Source organism: Theropithecus gelada, chromosome 1 (assembly GCF_003255815.1).
Source record: "Theropithecus gelada isolate Dixy chromosome 1, Tgel_1.0, whole genome shotgun sequence".
Lineage (NCBI taxonomy): Eukaryota > Metazoa > Chordata > Mammalia > Primates > Cercopithecidae > Theropithecus > Theropithecus gelada.
The window spans coordinates 26,370,529-26,395,020 of NC_037668.1; the positions used below are offsets into that span (position 1 = coordinate 26,370,529).

The 24,492-nt window shown below is 43.6% G+C and overlaps 2 protein-coding genes across 4 annotated transcripts in view; one reads left to right on the plus strand and one right to left on the minus strand.

Moving 5' to 3' along the window:
• The window catches only part of LY9 (lymphocyte antigen 9), a 29,375-nt gene extending 25,463 nt beyond the window's left edge, over nt 1-3,912 (plus strand). Inside the window, 1 exon segment of the mRNA XM_025380563.1 lies at nt 3,417-3,912. Coding sequence (XP_025236348.1) covers nt 3,417-3,485 — 69 coding nt within the window. The 3' untranslated portion in view covers nt 3,486-3,912.
• A 2,754-nt stretch (nt 3,913-6,666) lies between these two features.
• The window catches only part of CD244 (CD244 molecule), a 31,961-nt gene continuing 14,135 nt past the window's right edge, over nt 6,667-24,492 (minus strand). Inside the window, exons 2-9 of one of the 3 annotated variants that reach the window (XM_025403134.1) lie at nt 16,978-17,295; nt 16,605-16,880; nt 14,387-14,497; nt 13,898-13,965; nt 11,666-11,725; nt 9,513-9,578; nt 7,998-8,054; nt 6,667-6,912 (exon numbers count right to left, since the gene is read on the minus strand). In XM_025403134.1, coding sequence (XP_025258919.1) covers nt 6,832-6,912; nt 7,998-8,054; nt 9,513-9,578; nt 11,666-11,725; nt 13,898-13,965; nt 14,387-14,497; nt 16,605-16,880; nt 16,978-17,295 — 1,037 coding nt within the window. In that variant the 3' untranslated portion in view covers nt 6,667-6,831. Of the gene's footprint in view, nt 6,913-7,997; nt 8,055-9,512; nt 9,579-11,665; nt 11,726-13,897; nt 13,966-14,386; nt 14,498-16,604; nt 16,896-16,977; nt 17,296-24,492 lie in introns of all 3 variants that reach the window. The other 2 variants (XM_025403126.1, XM_025403143.1) reach the window with 2 other exon arrangements.

Sequence of the window (24,492 nt, forward strand, 5' to 3'; positions counted from 1 at the left end):
AGCTAAGGATCTTAAATTCTACCTACTATGCATCCCTCAGATACATTCCATGGTCAACAGAAATGTGTAAACAAACATTCCTGATATCTGTATGACCAAAGGCTGAACATTTCTAATTGATTTAATAATATCTTATGTTGGTTATTTTTAACACTGACCTGAATGACAGCTTATAAACTCAAACAAGGTAGGGTCTTTATAGTTTTCTAAATCTATCTCCAACCCTAATCCTAATCTACCTAAATGGCAACTTCTCAAAATCATTGAAAATTAGCTCACAATTTAATAACAAGAATTTTTGGAAAATATGCCACTACCTATAGTACGTTAGTTTTATTCTAGTGTTTAAAAAAATCCCCTGGGTGCGGTGGCTCACACCTGTAATCCCAGCACTTTGGGAGGCCAAGGCGGGTGGATCACGAGGTCAGGAGATCAAGACCATCCTGGCTAACATGGTGAAACTCCGTCTCTACTAAAAATACAAAAAAATTAGCCAGGCTTGGGGGCGGGTCCCTGTAGTCCCAACTACTCGGTGGCTGAGGCAGGAGAATGGCGTGAACCCGGGAGGCAGAGCTTGCAGTGAGCCAAGATCAAGCCACTGCACTCCAGCCTCAGCAACAGAGCGAGACTCCATCTCAAAAAAAAAAAAAAAACACAAATCCCAGCCTGGGCAACATGGTGAAACTCCGTCTTTATAAAAAATGCAAAAAAGATTACCCAGGACCATGGTGGTACACACCTGTAGTCCCGGCTACTTAGGACACTGAGGTGGGAGGATTGCTTGAGCCGGGGAGTTCAAGGCTGCAGTGAGCCAAGATCATGCTACTGAACTCCAGCCTGGGTGACAGAGTGAGACCATGTCTCAAAAAAAAAAAAAAAAATCCCTTACAGGTAGAATTTATCATTAAATAATCATAATGATAATAATAACTAACTTGCTTTTATATGAAGTTTTACGATACAATACATTGATACACATTCTTCTCTGATCTTCGTAATATCTCTAGAAAAGTGTTGTCATCCACGTTTTGTAGCCGAAGAAGCTGAGATTCAAGGAAGTTAATTTTACCTAAGGTCACAAAGACAGTAGTTGGAAGTTCCAGTATTAAGACTATGAGGCGTTTTAAGATAATCCTGAGTAATCTTAAATAATTCACCTTGATCTGACTGTCCACTCCATTTTCACTTTCCTGAAAACATCTGGTCTATTCATACTTCTGCTTTCAAATCTCCCCCAAATTCCCTCCCTATAACATATTCAAAAAAAATATGTTTTAAAAAACTCTCGGCCAGGCCTGGTGGCTCATGCCTGTAATCCCAGCACTTTGGGAGGCTGAGGCAGGTGGATCACCTGAGGTCAGGAGTTCAAGACCAGCCTGGCCAACATGGTGAAACCCCATCTCTACTAAAAATACAAAAATTATCTGAGTGTGGTGGCGGGCACCTGTAATCCCAGCTACTCAGGAGATTGAAGCAGGAGAATTGCTTGAACGCAGGAGGTGGAGGTTGCAGTGAGCCGAGATAGCACCATTGCACTCCAGCCTGGGCAACAAGAGCGAAACTCCATCTCAAAAAGAAAAGAAAAGACTGCAGCTGACCCTTGAACAATTCAGGGGTTTAGGAGTGCCAACCCCACCCCACTCCATGCAATCAAAAATCATTATGTAACTTTGACTCTCCAGAACTTAACTTCTAATAGCCTACTGTTGACCAGAGCCTTACCAAAAACATAAACATTCGATTAACACATATTTTGCATGTCATGTGTATTATATACTGTATTCTTACAATAAAGTAAGCTAGAGAAAAGAAATTATTAAGAAAATTATAAGGAAGATAAAATACATTTACTATTCATTAAGTGGAATTTGGATCATTGTAAAGGTCTTCATCCTCACCCTTCACATTGAGTAGGCTGAGGAGGAAGAGGAAGGATTGGTCTTGCTCTCTCAAAAGTGGTAGAGGTAAAAGAGATAGAGGAGGTAAAAGGGGAGACAGGAGAGGCAGGCACACTCAGTGTAATGTTTATTGAAAAAACTCCGCATATAAGTGGCCACACAGGTCATACATATGTTGCATTTATGCCTAGTGTTCCATTATTGGAACGCTAAGCATGTAGGAGTTATTTATATTCCACTGCTCGAGATCATCGCCAAGGTCTGATTTCTCACTCACACACAAATTCAAAAAATTGCAACCTCCTGCATAAATGGGTTAAGGTTACTTGACTACTTAACAAATTGTATGCTCAGTTCCTAAGGGTTTTTCAGACACTGAAGGTGGGGGATATCACTGCACTGTGGTAAAGAGGAAACACTTCCTAAAAAAGGAATTTGGGTTGGGCCTTAAAAGATGGATAGAATTTGCTCAGTAAACACTCGTTGGGATGTGTGGTTTGATTCAACCATCATCCTTCTCATGCTGACTTCTAGACAGTAGTCTAATGTTTAGCCAGCTAGAGACTTTGCCTTGGAACCTGAGGCCAAATATGTGCTGTTCACTGCATTCCCAGAGCTGCTTTCTACTCCGGCCTGGCCCTTTGTGTTTTGGTCAATATTGGTCAAACTTAAAGTCATGAATGTCAGTCCCTGCTCTGAGTTTCAGAATGACCACCACATGTCTGGTCAGTACTGTAAGGCACCCACACTACTGTGGAGACTTAAGACCCCTAAAACCACCTCTCCTACAGTGTAAGTGGAAATCAGTGCATTTCCTGAACCAAAATCTTAACAGATATGTCCCTTGTCTTCAGAATTGTCAGGACCAGGAATTCTGGTTCTGGATCTCTGAAGGCCATTACTGCCTACTTGATCCGGAAATTCTCAAACCTACTTTAGTTCTTATTTCTGATATACCTCTCTGCACAGCATCTCAAAGGTTTATGCTATCCCCAAGCTGTTGCTGGTACCCAGCCTCCCACTCCTCTGGGTCAGTGCAGAGCTCATCTGCCCTTTAGAGCCTTCCCTGAACATTCTCAGACAGGGGAGTCTAAGAACCCTTGGAACAACTTGGGGACTAATGGTCTGGACCATTACTTTGGAACTTAATCTCTGCCATCTAAATTATCTTCATATAAATGTTTATTTTGTTTCTCCAGCTAGGGCAGAGGTAGGAATCATTTGACAGTAGCTTCTTGAGGGCAAGGCCCTTCACTGTCATTTTTTTATCCCCTGGATTTGCTGCACTAAACTGTCTTGCATTGGCCTTGCAGAGCGTCCAGCCCACAGCCTTTCCCATTAGGATCCTCCATAAATGCTTGGCATCAGGCTGGTTAATTGTGCCATGCCTGGGCCAGCACATGTGATTCTACTTCTGTAGGATGGACCGGTCATAACCTGGCCTTGTCTTCCTCTTTCAACAGCCTCACTCTTCCAGGGCTTTATTAACCATATTCTTTGTGGATTTTTGGCTCACAGGTCGTGCCGCCACCACAACAGAATGATCTTGAGATTCCTGAAAGTCCTACCTATGAAAATTTCACCTGAAAGGAAAAGCAGCTGCTGCCTGTCTCCCGGGACCATGGGGTTGGAGAGTCAGCTGGACCTCATGGGGCCTGGGGCTCACAGACAGAAGCACCTCAGTGCCTCAGAGATGCCTGGGTGTGGCCCCTCCCCATCCTTCTCACACTCAAGGCCTCCCAAGCCCATTAATAGTTCAGACACAGGCTCCTTCTTGGAGCCTATGGGTTTCAGATGTCTTTGCCCCATTTGTCACCTCCCACACTCATAGCGTTTCCTTCTCGAAATTCTACCACTACTGGTCAAATGTTGCTGAGGGACCTGGACCAGCTGACCTTTACACCACCTTCTCAACACTGCTGAAATGAACCCAAGAGAATTGTCACACATGACACAAGATGTACGTAAAATCATGCTCACTGCAGTGTTATTTAAAATAAAAGGCAGGAAATAACCTAGATGTCCATTCAGTGAGAATCCAGTTACATATACGATTATATACCCATGCAACGGCAAACCCTGCCACTTGGACAGCAAGCAAGGACTAATAGGTGCTGATATGGAATGGGCTCTAAGATACATTATGGAGTGGAAAAAACAAAGTTCAGGACCATGTGTATTGTATGCTACCAATTGGATTTTTTAAAAACTGTACGTTGGTCAGGCACGGTGGCTCATGCCTGTAACCCCAGCACTTTGGGAGGCCAAGGTGGGCAGATCACTCTAGGTCAGAAGTTCAAGACCAGCCTGGTCAACATGGTGAAACCCCGTCTCTAATAAAAATACAAAAAACGACTAGCTGGGCCTGATGGCTGTAATCCTAGCTACTTGGGAGGCTGAGGCAGGAGAATCACTCGAATCTGGGAGGTGGAAGTTGCAGTGAGCAGAGATCGCGCCACTGCATTCTACCCTTAGCAACAGAGCAAAACTTTATCTCAAGAAAAAAAGAAGAAAGAAAGAAAAGAAAAAAATGTAAGTCTACATGCTTACATAGGCATAGAAAAGCTTTGGAAAGAAATACAAAAAACATTAGTGGCTGCCTCTGGGAAGGAACTGGGAATCTCAAGCTGGGAAAGAGACATTTTTTACCGCACAATTTTTTGCACTGCTGGAGTTTATTAAACCATATGTGTGTATTACTCTTTTGCTATTTTGTAAAGGTGCTTAAAATGCCTGTTTCAAATGAGCTTCCCATGTTTACCTAAAAGAACTTCCCTCCTTATTGTCCAGTCTGGATACAGAATGCCCACAGTATCTCTCCCCAAGACTGTGGCTACAGACCTCTCCTCTGCCTGTAAGATGCACTATGCTTGACTTATATTCATGATACTCTAGCGTACATTTCTGTTACCATCACCTTGCAGCCCATCTAGGTCCTTTAATTGTGTGCTGCCTCTGTCATGCTCTCCTGCACATGGGCCTGGAATCAGTATGGCTTCTGTTACCTGCAGTGGGTACTCCCAGGGGTTCAAGCAGTGCTTCCTACACAGCAGGAGCTTAATTACTGCTTGTTCATTGACTGGCTTGTTGCATGGATAATTATCTTTGTGAGACATTATCAGGGAAGCTCAACAATCAGACATATAACATGGTGATATTGTACATCTTTCTTTCCATAATACTGCATCCTCAAAAGCCCTGACCCCATAGGGTCTCTTCTGCTCCTTAAATAAATCTGGCCAGTTCAAGATCTATGCAGGACACGTGAAAGGCCAGCAGCAGTTAGTGGTCAGAGTCCTTGGTGTTCATCTGGACTGTTTCTGACCCCCGTCATTTCTTGCTGCCTCTGCTCACTGAACTCCTGGACTCTGCAACTCAACTCCCAGTAGCAGACTCCTTCTGAATATATTTCCCTGGTTTTTAAGCTTCACACTTGCTTTAAGATGTAATCTGTTCACACTTCTCTCCAGGAGGAAGCCAGCCTGGCCAGCAGCACAGTCTCAGGGGGGAGGGATCCTGCAGGGTGTGAGCAAGTGCATGCCTTGGCTCTCCTTCACAAGATGGAATAGCCCCTGGTGCCTGGTTCTGTGCTGTCCCAGTGCGAACAGGGCTGAAGGACACTGCCAGCTCACCAGAAAGCCAGACCCTCTACAGCAGTATTCAAACAGACATGTTTATGGACGGCCCACAAGTGTCCTTTGGCTGCTATAGGGAATAAAAATGCAGGGTATGGAGAGGATACATAAATTTAATTCAGGTAAGGAATTCAGACTGCATCTGCATGATATCACAGTTTTATATGAAACTCCTGTATTAGATACAGGGTAGGACAATTGAAGAACCAGGCTTTGTGCAGTATCACCTGTTGGGATCTCTGAGTAAGTCCTCTCCCAGTTCACCCTTGTCCCTTTCCTGGGCTCAGCCAGAGTATCCGCCCTGCTCCCCACAGCCTTGTTGAAATGTCTGGACTGACGACTCAGGGAACCCAGCATAGTGTCTAGATTCCAACTGCCTCGTGCTCAGCTCTCAGCTGCCTGAGCCCTCATCAGTGCACCTAGGGAGCACTCATCAGGACTCAGAACTTAAATAGAACATGGCTTCTGAGAGGCCTCTTCCTCTGGGAAGCCACTTCTATGAAGAAGCCAAAATGGATTTCTAACAATGTGTCTTCATAAATCAAACATCATACCGTGGACAAAGCTGGTCTCAACCCCCAGTTATCAGGTTGGCATGTGCTCGGGGTGATTTTCTACTCAGAGATGGGCTTGCTTTGCACCATCTACTCTCCCTTCAGCTTCCTCCCCCTGGTGGCCAACTGGCCAGAGGTAAAGGTGTGAGATGTAGGGGGAAAGTTTTTTCTCTGCAATTGAGAAGCCCAGGCCCTGGCTCCTGGTGCAGAACCTGCCAGGCAGCTCACAGCCAGACAGTCCAGGCTCTCAGCGGAGGGCTGCTTCCTCTTCCCCTGAGTCACCATCATCGTTCCTTCCTCTTGCTTTGGAAGATGGGCCTGGGCCTGGGCCGGGGCCTGGGCCTGGGCCCGGGCCCAGGGAGAGTCTAGAAATGCAGTCAACCCAGATTGAGGAGAAAAGGAGACAAGGGACAGCTTGAAAATCAGGTGGACAGAATCTCGATGCTGATAACATCACTTACATACACTTCCTAGATTACAAATACTTGGAAAGTGGCCTTTTGTGAACAACCTAACCCCTCCACCCATTCATGTCTGATTTGTAAACTGGAAGATATTATTTAACAGCCTTACTCTTACCATGGCTGTTAGACATCATTTTCAAAACAAAATATAAAACAAGAATAAATTTCCATATCCTCTCCAAACTAGGAGCTGTTCTATGAGACTCCTGTGCCATCATCCACTGTGCCAATTCCCAAAGCAGATGCTGATGTGCAGGAAAGGTGAGAATTGCTGCAGCAACTAGGAATAAACATCAAAGTTCTCCAGCTCTTTGCGGCTCAGTCGAGCAGGGTTCTGGGCTTTAGGTTGACTCTTTTCAATCTGCAAAAGAAAAGGAGAAACTTCAGGCCCTTCCACTGGGAGGTCCTTATAACAATCCTGTGGGGTATGAATTGCCATCCATTTTACAGATTTTAAAAATGAAGCTCAGAGAGGTAAAACAAATTACTCAGGGTCCACGACTAGGGTGAAGTGCAGGAGGGACTTGAATCTAGTTCTTCTGGCTCCAATTCCAGTGCTCTCTTAACCATATATACTTTTTCATGACCTCAGAAGCTATCTGAGTCTACACAGTGCCCTCTATGACCCTAGGTTGTCCAGTCGGCTTTAATGTTGGGTGATAGCTGAAGTGCCAGGAATACCGGCAGGCAGCCATCCACCCCCTCCCTTGTGACCAATGGCAGCATCTTTATTGGACCACAGGTGGGGAGGCTCAGGTGTAGTGTGAGGCTACTGGGTCGGGGGGGAGGATGAGGGATGCTCTCCATGCCTTAGTTTCTCTGAGTATAAATGGAAAGTATAATTATACCTATCTTGTAGCATTCTGTGAAGATTAAATAAAATAATCCATGTGAAGACACTGGCAGGCTACCTTATTCATAATAAACTCCCAAGAAATGTTGAGTCCCTCCTTTCCAGTCTCTAAATGCTCTGATGGGAATTCAGCCACCAGGCTCAGTGGTCATCTTTGAAAAGTGTCCACTCCTGAAGAAGATTAAGATCACCTATGTCCTGCAATGGCTCCCAAAGACTTGCTAATTTTAGAAAATCATTTAGAGTGCTTTATCTTCCCTCTCTGACCCCTCCCCCAACCATTCTTGGAAAGGGGAGATGTCCAGTTTGTGGCCCACAGCCTGGGAACTAGCTTGGGGACAGCCCTAATGTAGAACCCAAGCTGCCCAATAAGTATCGTATCTAAACACGCAACATGATCTTGGGTTAGACCCTCACTCTCCTTGGCCTTCGGCGTCTTCATCTCTAAAACAGAGGCTTGCATTAGAAGATCTCTAAATTCCCTACAACTCTGAGACCATGTGGATGACCTTTTCCTAAGTGTACCCTTTCATGGCTAGATTTCAGGGCTATGCCACAGACACTAAACCCATTGAGGAGTTCCAGAATCTTACCACTTCATAGATAGTGCTATTGAAGGAAGGGCTGTGGTTCCTCTTTCTGGATCCAGGCTAGAAATTCAGAAGGTAAAGAATGCTTAACTTCGAGATAAGTGCTCTCCCACTCCTAAGTGATGTGAGAGGTCCCAAGAGAGACTCAGGGCCCAGAAAAATTCTGAGGCACTCTCAGCCGGAAAATGAATAGAATCTGTCACCCCAGGAGCAAACAATGGTGTTTATGGTCTCCAGGGAAGACACAATATATACAGTATTTGCCTATAATATGAAATTTCTGAACCAAAATCAGAATTTACTGTTCCATACCCACATACACCTAAAACCCATACATATATGTGTGTGTATGTATATATGTATGTGTGTATATATACACACACACGCGCACACACACACGCACACATACACATTCCCAGAGCACATACACATACACATACACATACACACACACACATATCCGCAAGGCAATCCTAATGCAAATACTGCCCCAAACCATATAACTCTTCAACACATGGTGTACATACACCCTTAATGTAAACAATTCAGGCATATAAGCAATTGCCAACCCAAGGACACTAGAATTCAGAGGCACATTCAGTAGCACATAGAGTTTTCATATACCAAAGCATGTGAACGTGGTACCTATGAACATCTATAAGGCCTTATATTGTAGCATATAATTAAAAACAAATCTCTCTCATGATGGGATCCAAGTAGGTTGAATGGCTTATTGGAAGGAGGTTGAATGAAAAGTCTGAAAATCTGTCCTAAACCCCTTCAAACCTGTGGTCCCTGACTTGCATGGACTTCCACAGTTATGTGGACTCCCAACTTCCCATGCTACCATGTTAAGGTTTTCTGGCTTCATACTATGGCTCCAGCCTTGGGAACACCACTCTTCCCATCCCCTTCTACACAGGAGAAAAATAATGACCATGGGTACCAGGATACCCAACTCTGTTTCCAAGTACACAAGAGAGCTATGAGCTCAGCTTGAAGAAGGATTTCAGTGGATGACGATGGGTTGCCTCAGTCTGGAGGCCTCCACCAGCAGGTGACTGACTGGTCAGGACCTTTCTCTGGTCCCTGAAGGTCAAGATTGTGTCTCTCTAGATCCAATCTACTCCTCCAGCTCCAGGCAATATGCCCTGCCTTATAAACCCCTCCAGTATCTCTCACCATAGCCTCAGCTGGCCTAAGTACCCTGTAGTCTCTCTGTGCAAAGCACCTCCTTTCTGTCTCTGATTGTCCTTTACCTCCCACAGAAACTCCCAAAAACTCATCTAATCTACTGTTCTCTTAGTCTAGAAGCTGTTATTTTTCTCCAGACAGAACCAGAAAGGCATTTCTCACTGGCCCGTTGACATTTAAATACAGTCATTTAACAGAAGCTACTCAGATACACACAATGAAGAACAACTTGCTAGGATGTGCACACATACTGTCTCTGCAAACACATGCAAAATACACATCTGCATCAACAACACCCCACCATCACCACGGGAAGAAGCTCACCTTCCTGGAAGGCTGAATTAATGAATATAATGTATATGCAGGTTCTTGTGACGTAGGAGCGGAAGACTAATGAGAAGAGAAATAAAATCATTTCAGAAGCACAGATCCAGCACAACCCTACGAAGGTCATCTCTTCCATCCCTCCACCTCAACCCTGCCCAGATGGAAGCTTCAAGTGTTAGTGCAAAGAGCCCTGGACTAGCCAGGAGGTCAGACAACCTGAGTGTTAGTCTCGCTCTGTCATTAATGAAAGCTACTATTTGTCGAGCATTTATTTTAAATGTGTATTCTCCTCTGTTTGTTTGTTTGTTTTTGAGACAGAGTTTCATTCTATTGCCTGGGCTGGAGTGCAATGGCTCGATCTCGGCTCACTGCAACCTCTACCTTCTGGGTTCAAGCAATTCTCCTGCTTCAGCCTCCTGAGTAGCTGGGATTACAGGTGCTCGCCATCATGCCCAGCTAATTTTTGTATTTTTAGAGACAGGGTTTCACCATGTTGGTCAGGCTGGTCTCAAACTCCTGACCTCGTGGTCTGCCTGCCTCAGCCTCCCAAAGTGCTGGGATTACAGGCATGAGCCACTGCACCCGGCCCCTTCTCTAACTCTTTTAACACTCCTATAAAATAGGAATGATCATAATTTGCCCCATGCTACAAATGAGGCTCCAAAAGGATAAATAGCCCAAGTCAGGCAGTGCATACACAGTAGAAGCAGAATCCAAACCCAAGACTCTCCAGGGCTCTTTCCTCAACATCTCAATGCTTCCCTTTGGCAACTTGCCTTCCTTCCCTAGACCTGAACCAGGTGTCCTCTAACTCAGGTAACCATCCTCCTTTTAAGATGCTCCAGAGGAGGATTCTCATTCTCACCCAACACCATAGTTTGAGAGGAGCCCTTTCTTGCACTGATACAAGTTCCTCTTGTTGGAGTTCAATGTGGCTAAAACTAGAGAAATGGCAGATATCAAGCACTCTTATAATCAGATTTTCTTTGCCCCACAACTCAGCCACCAAACTGAAGATGGTGCTGTTTCAGGTCTCAATTTTTTTTTTTTTTTTCTATTTTTTTTAAGCCATTTTTATCAGAAAGTATTTTATTACTGGCCACCAGGAGGCAGTGTTTCCCTTGGGAGAGACCTCCCAGCCTGGGTTATCAATGTCATTTTAGCCATCAATATTAAAGGACACTTCTCCAGTTTATGAGTGAATTTCTCTAATCCCAGAATATCAGAGGTGGAGTATGAGGAGGTGCAATGGAGACTCAAAAACGCTTTGGCTCAGCTCTGCCACTACCTAGCTATGTAGCCTTGAGTTATCAGTTGACCTGAGTCTCAGTTTCCTCATTGTGATATGGAATGTAGACCACATCTAAAGTATTAGAACTAGTTTCATGAGGCTGTTATGTGAGACTTAGTAAGCAAATATGGCCGGGTGCAGTGGTGCACACCTGTAGTCCTAGCTACCCAGGAGGAGGCTGAGGTGGGAGGATCACTTGAGGCCGGGAATTCAAGGCTTCAGTAAGCTATGATTCTACCACTGCACTCAGCCTGGTAGACAGAATGAGATCCCATCTCATAATGGGTGTACCAAAAATCTCACAAATCACCACTAAAGGACTTACTCATGAAACCAAATGCCACCTGTTCCCAAAAAACCTATGAAAATAAAAAATAAATCAATAAAGAGACCCTGTTTCTAAACAATAAAATCTTTAAAAAGAAAATGGACATTATTGCTAAGTCATAATAAGATAAAAGAGACCAATGCAGATTCATTCTTTCCTGAAAATGAATATAATAGGGAATAGGGATAAAAAGTGCAAGAGCCCCAAGTGCTAGAGGCAGCAGCAGGGCAAGAAAGCAGAAGTTGAGTCCCCTAACCAGGTTTCTGCTCCTATAGACTTTATCTGGGCCAGACCTTCTGCCAGACGCGGAAGAAGAAGGAATGTCCACATCAGGCTTCCCAGCTGTGTTAAGATGCTCCACAATCACATGGATCTTTTCAAATAATGTGTTAATGCAACTGAAGTCAAGCTATCTTCTGGATTCCAAGAGCACTAAGGTCTTATTCTGCCATTCAAGGGTGTGAGTTTCGGGGGGGCACTAGGAAACCCCAGAGATAGGTATGGAATGGACTAGAGAAACTGGAGAGGTACCTGGGACTGGATCATATAGTAGATGGTGCTCCCCCCTCCAGGAAAAGTCTGCTCCTGCTCCTGCTCCTGCTCCTGCACAAGAAATAGGGATGGGGTAACATGAGCAGACAGCTAGGTCAGTCCAGATTTAGACTGAGCAGGGGAAAACAGCACAAAGAAGAGGGGCTTTCAGGAGCCTGGGAGGGAGGTGGCAGGACTGAGGAGAGTCATTGATCCTCCCAGGATGGGGAAAGACAGAAAGAAGAGCAGTTCCAGTGAAGCCATTAGTATCAGGAGCAAGGAACCACCCAGGTGTGAGGGATTCCAGCAACCCTGCCCAAAGAGAATGCTGTCACTTTCTTTCCTTTACTGACTTAGAAACTCTTCCTTGCAAAGCTCTGAGTAGGGCTGTTATCTGAGCCTTATGTCAGAGCACTGGAATTCAGAAAGTTTAAACATTTCAAAGACCAAACACAGGTAAGCCCTCTCTAGATCATCTTCAGTGTCACTTTGCCCGTGACCTCAAGCCAGCCCCCTGGGCAGCTACAGTGCTGGGTACAGCCCTGAACCCAAGGGCCAAAGCAGGGAGCAGCGCTTCCTGCTTCCCTTTTCTTGTTCTTGCCCCTTAGGAAATCGGTGGTGGACGTATTTCATGCTGCTGGCCACTGAAAGCATATTGCCAGTTTGGGTTCTAATAGGAGCCAGTGGAGGCCAGCAGGTTTCATTAGGCGAGGTGCAAGCTAAATTCCTGGAAGCAAGAAGAAGCTAAGAGGAGCAGAGAACTGTCAGCTGTCCTTAGAGACTGGAGAGTCATGGGCATCTGACAATGTCAATAACTTCATCTGTGTTTTAAAATACTGCAAGAGTTTGTTGCTTTTCTCTCCTGTCCAGACTCATCTGAAGTGTTTCTAGAAAGATTAGAGCTGGGTCTCAAAGTGAGACCACATGAAACTTGAGATTTAGGCCTTCAAATTGGAACCCTGAGACAATAGGGAGAGGCCAGAGAGGGCTGAGGCCAGACGGGGAGGAGCTCTTGAGTCAGAAGTAAGCTAATAGGACTGAATCCCCAAGATGTTTCCTTTGCACTAAGTTGTTTCTCCCCCTGTGGTCTCCTAAACTCAAGTCATCTTCTTTTTGGAAAAACAGATTATTTGTAGCAAGCAGCACCCGCGCATCTTTGGCTGTGGGTAGATTCACTTGCTCTCAGGAATTTGCACCAGAGTCTGGTAGCAGTGAGAGAAACAAAGTTCCCTTTTATTTTTCACATTCCAATAGCCACTGCTTTATTTTTCACATTCCCATAGCCACCGCTGGGGTGAAAACAAAACAAAACAGGCATGAGGAACTGCCCTAACTGCCTCTGAAACCAGACCCAGGAGTGGGTGCTTGCCTGCTCTGCGAGGCTGCACAGGGCCTCAAGTATGTGGCCAGCGCGGAAGAGCCCCACCACATGTGCTGGCTACATGGTGCTGGGTCTCCACAGCCAAGCGCCAGGGGGCAGTGGAAAGAAGACATTTCCACCCCACTTCACCCCCCAACTTCCTGCCAGCAGTTTGGTAGGCCCCATTAGAGCTTTCCCCTGGGCCTGTCACCACATTAGCCCTGAGCAGGACACAGCAGCAGGGGCATCTGCAGGCCCTCTGCAATTTCCTCCTCTTCTAATTCTTGGATGACAGGCAGAGTTGGCCACTGCCTGCCACAGAGAGCAGGCGAGAGGCTCCTGGAGGAACCCACTCAGGCTGGTGGGCTTTGTGCCAGGCTGGTTACTCTAATACCTCAGCCACACTCAGGCCTCTTCTCCCAAAAGGCTGTGAATGCAGCCCATTGAGCCAGCTACAAAACTGTTACGCTTTGGCTGGTCACACTTCCCAGCCTGTATCACCATTAAGGGACTCATGAATGCAAGCCCTGACTCATTGGGAAAAAGAATTTGTGGTCAGACAACAAATACCACAGCAGCACTCTGCCTCTGCCATTGATTTCTGTTGTGCTCCATCCCTTCTCAGCAGGTGCAATATTGCACCAAGAAGCCCCTTCAGCCTCCCTTTCATCTTCTCTGCTCCTTTTGTTTCCTCTTTTCCTCCATTGCCAGAACTAGGAAGCAAGTGGAGAAAAGATAGTTGGGGAAGGGCTGAGGGTCACATCAAGAAGACAGTTGTTCAGTCCTTTTTGTCCCTCTTCTCTGTATAACCATCATTGAAAGAGCATTTTCCAAGCCAACTGAGAGCGACCCCAGCCTCTGGGACAACATACTTTATTTCTCCTGGTTTTCAGATCCTTGACCTCTTCATAAATTGTCAAAAATTCCTTGGGACAGGTCTCTGAGGGAGGAAGAAAACAAAGAGCAGAACTGCAGAAACTTTCAGAAGGGCTTTTGCTTCTAACAGGCCCCACCTCCACCCCAAATGGCCAAACCTTAAAGAAGGTTCTAGAAAGGAGGCAGGTTAGTGCTCTTCCCAGGAACCCCAAAGAGCACAGAGGCAGCAACCAAACTGCCCCTCTCATGCTTCCTCCCAAACCAGCTGTCTGCAGGGAAATCTGCACATTGGGGATCAGAAAGCATGAACGAGGAGAGAGAGCCTGGCGGCCTGCATGCCCCCTGCCACCACGCATGCGCATATACCAAAGCTCGCTGAGGAAAAGGAGATGCTGTGCTCCCAGACACATCCCACTGGAGGCAGGACCAAGTCACAGGATCCGAGGCCTCAGGCAGAAGCATCACCCCAAGGACCTTCCACTCACCTGATTGCTTCCCCTTCTTCTTTCTCCTCCACACACAGAAGCAGACAAGGGTGCCAAGGAACAGTGTGCTTAGAATCACGATGATCACCAAAAACGGCCAAAATCTGAATTCTGAGGAATACAGAAGGCATGAGGTCTGAGCTGCCAGCTCACTCTCTTCTTCCTTCCCATCTGCCTACTGCAGGGGCTGCCTCAAAACCCACTCTTTTCTGTGGTCTGGTTGATCACACTCTGTGAACTCACCATCAAGGTTTTCTCTTTGCTCATTTGGGTAACCTCCTCTGAGTGATGCCAAGAGCATGGATATTAATATCAGACAGGCCTGGCTCAAATTCTAACTCTGTGAGCTCTGCACTATTTATTTAACCTCTCTGGGCCTCTCAAGTCATCTTCTTTTTGGAAGATACCTCAGAGCCTCTCAGATTTTCTCACCTGTAAAAGGGGATAACGTTATCTACCTATAGGGGTTAATTACACGATCTAATACAGTTGGCCCTCCAAAGTTTTGAGTTCCACAACTGTAGATTTAATGAATTGTGGATCCAGAATATTCAGAGGAAAAAAATTGCATCCATATTGAATATGTAGACACTTCTTTCTTTGTCATTATTCCCTAAACAATACAGTATAACAACAATTTAAATAGCACTTACATTGTATCAGACATTATAATTAATCTAGAGATGATTTAAGTAAGGTATACAGAAGGATGTGCATAGGTTATATGCAAATACTGCACCTGTTTATACCAAGGACTTAAATATTCGTCAATTTTGGCATCTGTGGTTATGGCGTGGGTCCTGGAACTAATTCCCCATGGATACTGAGGGACATGTAAAGCATCTAGCACAACAAATGTTATGTTTATCCATTCATTTGTTTTTAACTCAAAAAATACTCATTGTCCAGGCAAGTTTTTCATCTCTCTTTTCCACTATTCCTGCCTTCATGGTTCTTCCTCATTTGAGCTTCTACTTAAAACATTTGTGTCAAACACGTAGCCTGATACATAATCCAGCCAATGAGAGGAAGGGAAAGGAATTAAGTGTTCCGAGGTACTTATTAGCATCCCCATTTTACCCAAGGGGGGAAAAAAATTGAGACTCAGAGAGGTTAATGAATCTGCCAGAGATCACAGAGCTTTTTTTTTTTTTTAATTTATTTATTAGGGATGGGATTACACCATGTTGTCCAGGCTGGTCTCAAACACCTGGACTCAAGTGATCCACCTGCCTCAGCCTCCCAAAGTGCTAGGATTACAGGTGTGAGTCACCACACCTGACCTCTAAGAGATCACAGAGCTTCTGAATGATGAAGCTGGTGTCCCAGTTCAGTGGCGCGATCTCAGCTCACTGCAACCTCCGCCTCCCAAGTTCAAGGGATTCTGCTGCCTCAGCCTCCCGAGTAGCTGGGATTACAGGTGCCAGCCACATGCCCAGCTAATTTTTTGTAGTTTTAATAAAGACAGGGTTTCACCATGTTGGCCAGGCTGGTCTCAAACTCCTGACCTTGTGATCCACCCTCCTCGGACTCCCAAAGTGCTGGGATTACAGGCATGAGCCACTGCTCCCAGCCTGCCTGAGTCTTGTTTATTTTTTGTGCAAAAGTACTTATTTTAGTTGCCCTTACTTGGCTATAAGTTCCTTATTAATGAGAACTGTATTTTTTTTTTCCTATAGTGCCCATGCTGCTGGCATATGAAGTATCTGTTTATATAATAAAAAGTTGTGGAAAGTGAACTCAGGTAACTCGTAGGATGAGCATAAGCAACAACCCAAGAACTCATCTAGGTAGCCCTGGGATCATCCTCATGTTCCCACTCCAGGCTACTGCTGCACAGTATAGTTACCTCTTGAACTATGTGGCCTGGAGAAAGTTATCACTCAAGAGGAGAGAACAGCTCTCCATCAGCCTCTCTCAGGAAGAAAATAACGTTCAGGAGCCATTTCAGGACTGTCACTCACCAAAACACTATGCCCTCCCTCTGCAGAAGAAAAGCTTGAATCTCCCAGAAGGAAACAGGGATAACTTTTTTTCCAGAGTAGGATAGCTTTACAGGAACTATGTGCTTGGAGGCCAGGACTCCCCTGGGAAGGGGTACAAGGCACTGGGAGAGGAAGCCAAGGGATTTTATCTCATACCACGTCTGTCTTACACATGAGCCTGGTTGTGGGTCCAAACCTTCAGCCCTTGTTATAGCCCAGTGTGTTCCACTTACCGTGATGGGCATTCTGACAGTCCTGAGTGAGATTCAGGGTGTGGCTTTCCCAGCTAACAGGATTGCTGACGTTGCAGGTATATGTGTGCGTGCCATTCATGTCAACCTCCTCCTCCAGGTAGGTGAGGTTCCCTGCTGTCTGGATCAGCTTGCTGCCTCTGTACCAAGCATAGGTCACATTGTCATCCCTGGAGACCAAGCAGGACAGAGCCACTTGGCACCTCCCTCTGTCCAGGATCTTGCCCTGCCCCTGTAGGCGGGGTTTTTCAACTTTATCTGGAAGCAGAGATTCTGATCAGAAAGGCATGGAAATACAGAAATTAGAGGCCTACAGGAATCAAAGAGGGCAGTATGAGCAGTCCTGGAGACTTACCAGATACAAAAACCTGGAACATGGCTCTCTGAACTTGTCCCATCATATTGGTGACCTCCAGGCAGTAGAGGCCACTGTCCTGCTGCTGAGCTGCCTTGATGAGAAGAGTCAAGTTCTTGATTATAAAACTGAATCTATTGTTGAAGGTATTGGAAGGCGAAGAGCCATTCTCCCACTGCAATATCTGACGAAATGTATTTTGTGAGGGCAGCCACATCTTCCACTGAACTTTGTAAATCTTTGTCTGTATGCTGTTTGGTTGTAACTGAAGGGGCATTCCCAAGATGCTAAACACATGGTCAGCTGATCCCTGGCATCCTAGGAAAGAGAACCCAAGCTGAAAGTAGCGGGAAGAGTGAGCAATGTGGGCAGCTGGATGTGATTTCCCTTAAGCCAATAGGTTGGGGATGGGTATGAGGAGCCTAGGAGCACCTTAAAGTGTATCCCCCCATCTGCCTCCCCTTGTCCCCAAGCTCTATGTCCCTAGTCTGAAGGATCCCATAGACCAATAGCTAAAATCTTGAGTACTTACTATGTGACAGGCAGGTTTCGCACTTTATACATTTTAACCGTTTAAGTTAAAAGGTATAAAATGGTGAAAATGTACAAATGTTTTATACATTTTAACTATTTAACTTAACAATGACCCTTATCCCCATTTTATAGGTGAGGAAACTGAGTTAGAAAGAGCTTAAGTAACTGGCTTAAGTTACACAGTGAGAATGATGAGCCTGAAACCTAGTCAGTTTGGTGTTGTTTTTGTTTTCTTTTGTTTGTTTGTCAGAGACAGGGTCTCACTCCGTCACCCAGGCTGAAGTGCAGTGGCACAATCACAGCCCACTGCAGCCTTGAACTCCTAGGCTTGAGGTGATCCCCCCACCTCAACCTCCCTCGTAGCTGGGACTACAGGTGCATGCCACTGCACCCAGCTTATTTGTTTACTCTTTGTAAAGACAGCAGTTTGACTTCAGAGGATAAATTCTTAACCATGATGTTATAAACACCACATCTAATGTGACTCCCTCCAAGCAGTGCTGAGGCAACTACTAATGGAAAGTAGTGACTGTCAGAAATTCTGAAGGGTCAGGCCCAGGAAGAATGACCCTCCAAGCTGAACTCATGACCCCTCAACTGTCCTCTCAGAGAGCTGAATACATAATCCTCTCTCGTGGCACTTGGCACATTGGATTTTGGTCATTACTCATTGATGTTTGCCAGTTTTTCAGTGATCAGAAAGTCTCCACAAAAATTTCTCCCTAGAAAACAATTTTTAAAAGAAAACTACACTTCCCAGGTAGATCCCAGCACTTCCCTGTCAATGAATCCAGATGAGACCTAATGAATATGGGGGTGTGACAACCTGGAGCAATTCAGTGCAGGCAGTGTACAAAACTGGAAGTTTCTACAGCCAGTTTTAGCAACGAAGCTATGTGGCATGGCCCAGTAGGTACAGTAAATTAAAAAGTCTCTCTGGGTGAGTTGGAGTGGGTCAGGGAGGGTTTGGAGGAGAGAATAGGAGATGGAGAGAGTTTTACAAGTGGCTCTGTTAAAATGGACGCTATTAAGAAGTAAGCAATGGAGAGAGAGGGGTTTTTAGATGTCCAGTGCATTATGAATGCACTCTCTCCAAGCCACAGCTTCACCCTGGCATTTTCTCAAGAGACTAAGTAAATAATTAAAGGACTTGTAATACTATTTGTTTGATGAAATATGTTTCTTTGATCTTGATGTTCCTAAGACTAAAACACATAGGTTCCCATTTATATTTATATGACTTGTACTGGCTCTGCCCATTAGCAAACCAAAAGCTTCTCAAAAGTAGAGACTGTGCTGTGCATCTCTGTGTCTCTGTCTCCCACAGTCCTAGCACTATTTATGAGAACAGGTCAACCTACCAAATATTGCACAAAGACCCTGAGAACAAAGGTGAATGGAAAAAATCATTACTAAACCTACAAGAAGGACATAAACTGTCCTCATCAATCATTCAGTCCTTACTGAGTCCCACTCTAATCCAGCCCCTGAAGAGGCAGGGCCTCTTCACGTATAAGACGTGATTCCTGACTCCAGAGAGTTTGTGATCTGGAAATGGAACACTTTCATTCTACAGCATCCCCTTAACGGTTGATATAAAGAATCATCTGAGGAATTCTAATTATGTAATGAAAATCCAGGTTAAGACTTGCTAACAAATCCTCCCACTAAAAATAACTCGAAAAAAAGGAACAACATGTAAAAGCACATTGTTAAAGTTATCAGAGAGTTTATAAAGCAGTGAAAAATTATGGGGCCAAGATCTGGAAGAAGGAAATTCAGAGAGGTGAGACCAACATTTCTGACGGTTGTTCCCTGGAGGTATCTTCTGATTCCATAAATGGCAGCTAAAAGGCTGAGAAGCTGAGCAGAGCTCGCAATAAAACTCAAGGAACTAAGAGAACATGGAGTTCAGGCCCCTCCTGTTAGAAAGTGGGTATACCTAAAATCCATCAGTGTTGAGGTTGGTACCACAGAGGGCTATACACTAAGAGTAAGAGTGAACGAGAAATGAACAGCCCTTGCAGGAACTGAAGCTCAGTTTTGAATCATCACATCCCTGGATTGAACTAATGATCTGGAATTTCTAGTAGCCCTAAGCTGGTTGCCCACTAGAAGCAAATATAAGTTATAACTAGAGGAAAATAACATCAACCAGAGCATTAAATTATTTCTAGAATTTTTCGTGCACAATATCCGAAATGAAATGAAGTATAAGAAAAGGAAACATGTCCAAAAACCAAAACAAGAATAGAGACAATAGAAACCAACCAACAGGGCATCTACATAATAGAGTTATCAGTCATAAACTTTAAAGTAATCATGTCTAATATGTTCAAGGAAATAAGACATAAGTTTAAGAATTTCAGCAGAGAACTAGCGTGATCGAATGCAAAAATAACCATGTCCTTGCAATGTGACTTTGCAACTCCTTCCATCATCAAGAAATGGGGTTCATTTCCCTGTCTCTTGGAACTGGGCTGGTCTTCATGATGAAACGCAGCAAAAATTATGTCTGCCAGTTCTAAGCCTAGATCTGAAAAGGCATTGCACATTTCTACTTGTTCTCTTGGAACCTCATCTGGCTGACATGTGAACAAGCCTAAAATAGCCTGCTGGAGAATAAGAGATCACATGATACAGAGATAAACCAATACAGCTAGGGCCATTCTAAATCAGCCACCCCTGGCCTGGTGCGGTGGCTCATGCCCATAATTCCAGCACTTTGGGAGACCAAGGAGGGCAGATCACTCGAGGTTGGGAGTTCGAGACCACCCTGGCCAACATGGTAAAACCTTGTCTCTACTAACAATACAAAAATTAGCCAGGCGTGGTGGCACACGCTTGTAACTCCAGCTACTTGGAAGCCTGAGGCACGAGAACCTCTTGAACCCGGGAGATGGAGGTTTCAGTGAGCCAAGATATCATGCCACTGCACTCTAGTCAACGTGACAGAGCAAGACTTAATCTCAAAAAACAATAAAAAATAAATAAATTAATCAGCCATCTGTGGTCTGGCAGCTGACCACACATGCATGACTGCTGCAAGAGGGAACCAAAAGAACCACCTAGCTAAGCCCAGCCCAAATTGCCAACTAGCAGACTCACTAACTAAATAGGTAGTTGTTTCAAACTACTGGATTTTGGAGTGGGTCATTATGCAGCAATAGTTACCTGAAATTGGATTTTTAAAGAATTAAATGAAAATTACAGAAATAAAATGTAAAATAACTATAAAAAAAACTCAATTGAAGGGTTTAAAAAGTCATTTAGATGCCATTGAAAAGAGAATTAGAAAACTGTTATAAAATATCCAGAGTGAAGTAAAGAAAAACAAAAGGACAAAAATACACAAGAAGGAGTGTAAGAGATATTTGAGATATAGCAAAACCAAAACCCCTAAACTAAGTGTAATTGAAAAGCAAGGAGACGGGAGAGGAAAGAGGAACTGAGCAAAAGAGATAACAGATAAGAATTTCCCAAAACTGACAAAAGCCATCAAGATAGACTTGTAAAATGTGTTACAAACCCCAAGCAAGATCAAAACAAACCAACAAGCTGGGCATGATGGCTCACGCCTGTAATCCCAGCACCTTGGGAGGCCCAGGCAGATGGATCACCTGAGGTCAGGAATTTGAGACCAGCCTGGCCAATATGACAAAACTCCATCTCTGCTAAAAATGCAAAAATTAGCCAGGCATGGTGGTGCACGCCTGTAATCCCAGCTACTTGGGAGGCTGAGGCAGGAGAATCACTTGAATCCAGGAGTGGAGGTTTCAGTGAGCCGAGATCGTGCCATTGCACTCCAACCTGGGCGACAAGAGTGAAACTCTGTCTCAAAAAAAAAGAAGGAAAAAAAAAAAAAAAAAAACCAAAGAACAAAATACAAATTCTCAAAAAACAAAAAAAAAAAAAAAAATTATGGAAACCAAAGATAAATAGAAAAATCGTAAAATAGCCAGAGTGGGGGAAAACTAAATTCCCTTTACAAAATAAACAACTTAGCTGACATTTCAGCAAAAATAATAAAAAGCAGAAGATGATGGAATGGTATCTTTTTTTTTATTTTTCCATAGGTTATTGGGGTACAGGTGGTGTCTGGTTACAAGAGAAAGTTCTTTAGTAGTGATTTGTGAGATTTGGTGCACCCATCACCCGAGCAGTATACACTGCACTCTACTTATAGCCTTTTATCCCTCACTGCCTCCCACTTTTCCCCCCAAGTCACCGAAGTCCATTGTATCATTCTTATGCCTTTGCATCCTCATAGCTTAACTCCCACATATCAGTGAGAACATACATTGTTTGGTTTTCTAAGGAATGATATATTTAAAGTGCTGAAAGAAAATAACTGCCTATCTAGAATTTTATACCGGTGAAGAAGTACTTCAAAGACTAAGGCAGACACAGTGGCTCATGCCTGTAATCCCAGCACTTTGGGAGGTTGAAGCAGGTGAATCACTTGAGATCAGGAGGTCGAGACCAGGCTGGCCAACATGGCAAAACCTCATCTTGACTAAAAATGCAAAAATTAGCTGGGCGTGGTGGCACGCGGCTGTAACCCTAGCCACTCAGGAGGCTGAGGCATGAGAATCACTTGAACCCGGGAAGTCAAGGCCAAGACTTGTGCCACTCCCCTCCTGCCTGGGCGAAAGAGTGAGACTCTGTCTCAAAAAATCATAATCTTTTTAAATGAAGCTGAAATAAAGACATTTTTAGAAAAAATAAAAAACTGAAAGAATTTGTCACAAAAAGGCTTGCAGTAAAGGAAATACCAAAGAATGTTCTTTACATATAAAGAAAATGGAAACTCGGGCACAAGAAGTGAAGAGCAATAGAAATAGATGTAATTTGTGACAATAAAAGTTGGGAGATAGAGCTGTATAGGAGTTTTTTATACTATTGATAAGGAATTGGTATTAATTCAAACGATATTGTTGAAGCTATTCATTGTAATACCTGTAGTAACCATTGAGAAAATAACAAAATGTACAGAAAAAGAAATAAGAAGGGAATCAAAATGATGCAGCACAAAATATCAATTAAATACAAAAGAAGGCAGTAATGGAGAAAATGAGGGATAAAAAAGACATAAGATGTATATAAAATATACAGAAATAGAAGGAAATGTCATCATTAGAAAAGGACCAATTAAGGAGGAGTAAACAATCATCTTCAGTTTCTATGCATATAACAAGTTTAAAATAAATAAAATAAAATTTGAAAGAACTAAAAGGAGACGTAAATCCACAATAATAGTTGCAGAGTTTTATTACATTGTCTCTCTAACTGATATAAGAAGAAAACAAAAAAATCAATAAGGCTATAAGAATTTGAAGATCATTAAACCAATATATATTAATTATATATAAAACAATTATCCTAACAATTGCAGAATACACATTCTTTTCAAGTGCACATGCAATATTTACCAAAGTATTTTTGTAATTTTATTTTATTTTATGATTATACTTTATGTTCTAGGGTACATGTGCACAACGTGCAGGTTTGTTACATATGTATACATGTGCCATGTTGGTGTGCTGTACCCATTAACTCGTCATTTACATTAGGTATATCTCCTAATGCTATCCCTCCCCACTCCCCCCACCCCACAACAGGCCCCGGTGTGTGATGTTCCCCTTCCTGTGTCCAAGTGTTCTCATTGTTCAATTCCCACCTATGAGTGAGAACATGCCATATTTGGTTTTCTGTTCTTGTGATAGTTTGTTGAGAATGATGGTTTCCAGCATCATCCATGTCCCTACAAAGGACATGAACTCATCCTTTTTTATGACTGCATAGTATTCCATGGTGTATATGTGCCACATTTTCTAAATCCAGTCTGTCATTGATGGACTTTTGGGTTGATTCCAAGTCTTTGCTATTGTGAATAGTGTGGCAATAAACATACATGTGCATGTGTCTTTATAGCAGCATGATTTATAATCCTTTGGATATATACCCAGTAATGGGATGGCTGGGTCAAACGGTATTTCTAGTTCTAGATCCTTGAGGAATCGCCACACTGTTTTCCACAGTGGTTGAACTAGTTTACAATCCCACCAACAGTGTAAAAGTGTTCCTATTTCTCCACATCCTCTCCTGCACCTGTTGTTTCCTGACTTTTTAATGATTGCCATTCTAACTGGTGTGAGATGGTATCTCATTGTGGTTTTGATTTGCATTTCTCTGATGACCAGTGATGATGAGCATTTTTTCATGTGTCTGTTGGCTGCATAAATGTTTTCTTTTGAGAAGTGTCTGTTCATATCCTTTACCCACTTTTTGATGGGGTTGTTTTTTCTCTTGTAAATTTGTTTGAGTTCTTTGTAGGTTCTGGCAATTAGCCCTTTGTCAGATGAGTATATTGCAAAAGTTTTCTCCCATTCTGTAGGTTGCCTCTTCACTCTGATGGTAGTTTCTTTTGCTGTGCAGAAGCTCTTTAGTTTAATTAGATCCCATTTGTCAATTTTGGCTTTTGTTGCCATTGCTTTTGGTGTTTCAGACATGAAGTCCTTGCCCATGCCTATGTCCTGAATGGTATTGCCTAGGCTTTCTTCTAAGGTTTTTATGGTTTTAGGTCTAAAATTTAAGTCTCTAATCCATATTGAATTAATTTTTGTATAAGGAGTAAGGAAGGGATCCAGTTTCAGCTCTCTACTTATTGCTAGCCAGTTTTCCCAGCACCATTTATTAAACAGGGAATCCTTTCCTTATTTCTTGTTTTTGTCAGATTTCTCAAAGATCAGATGGTTGTAGATGTGTGGTATTATTTCTGAGGACTCTGTTCTGTTCCATTGCTCTATATCTCTGTTTTGGTACCAGTGCCATGCTGTTTTGAGTACTGTAGCCTTGTAGTATAGTTTGAAGTCAGGTAGCATGATGCCTCCAGCTTTGTTCTTTTGACTTAGGATTGTCTTGGCAATGTGGGCTTTTTTTTTTTTTTTTTTTTTTTTTTTTTTTTTTTTTTTTTTTTTT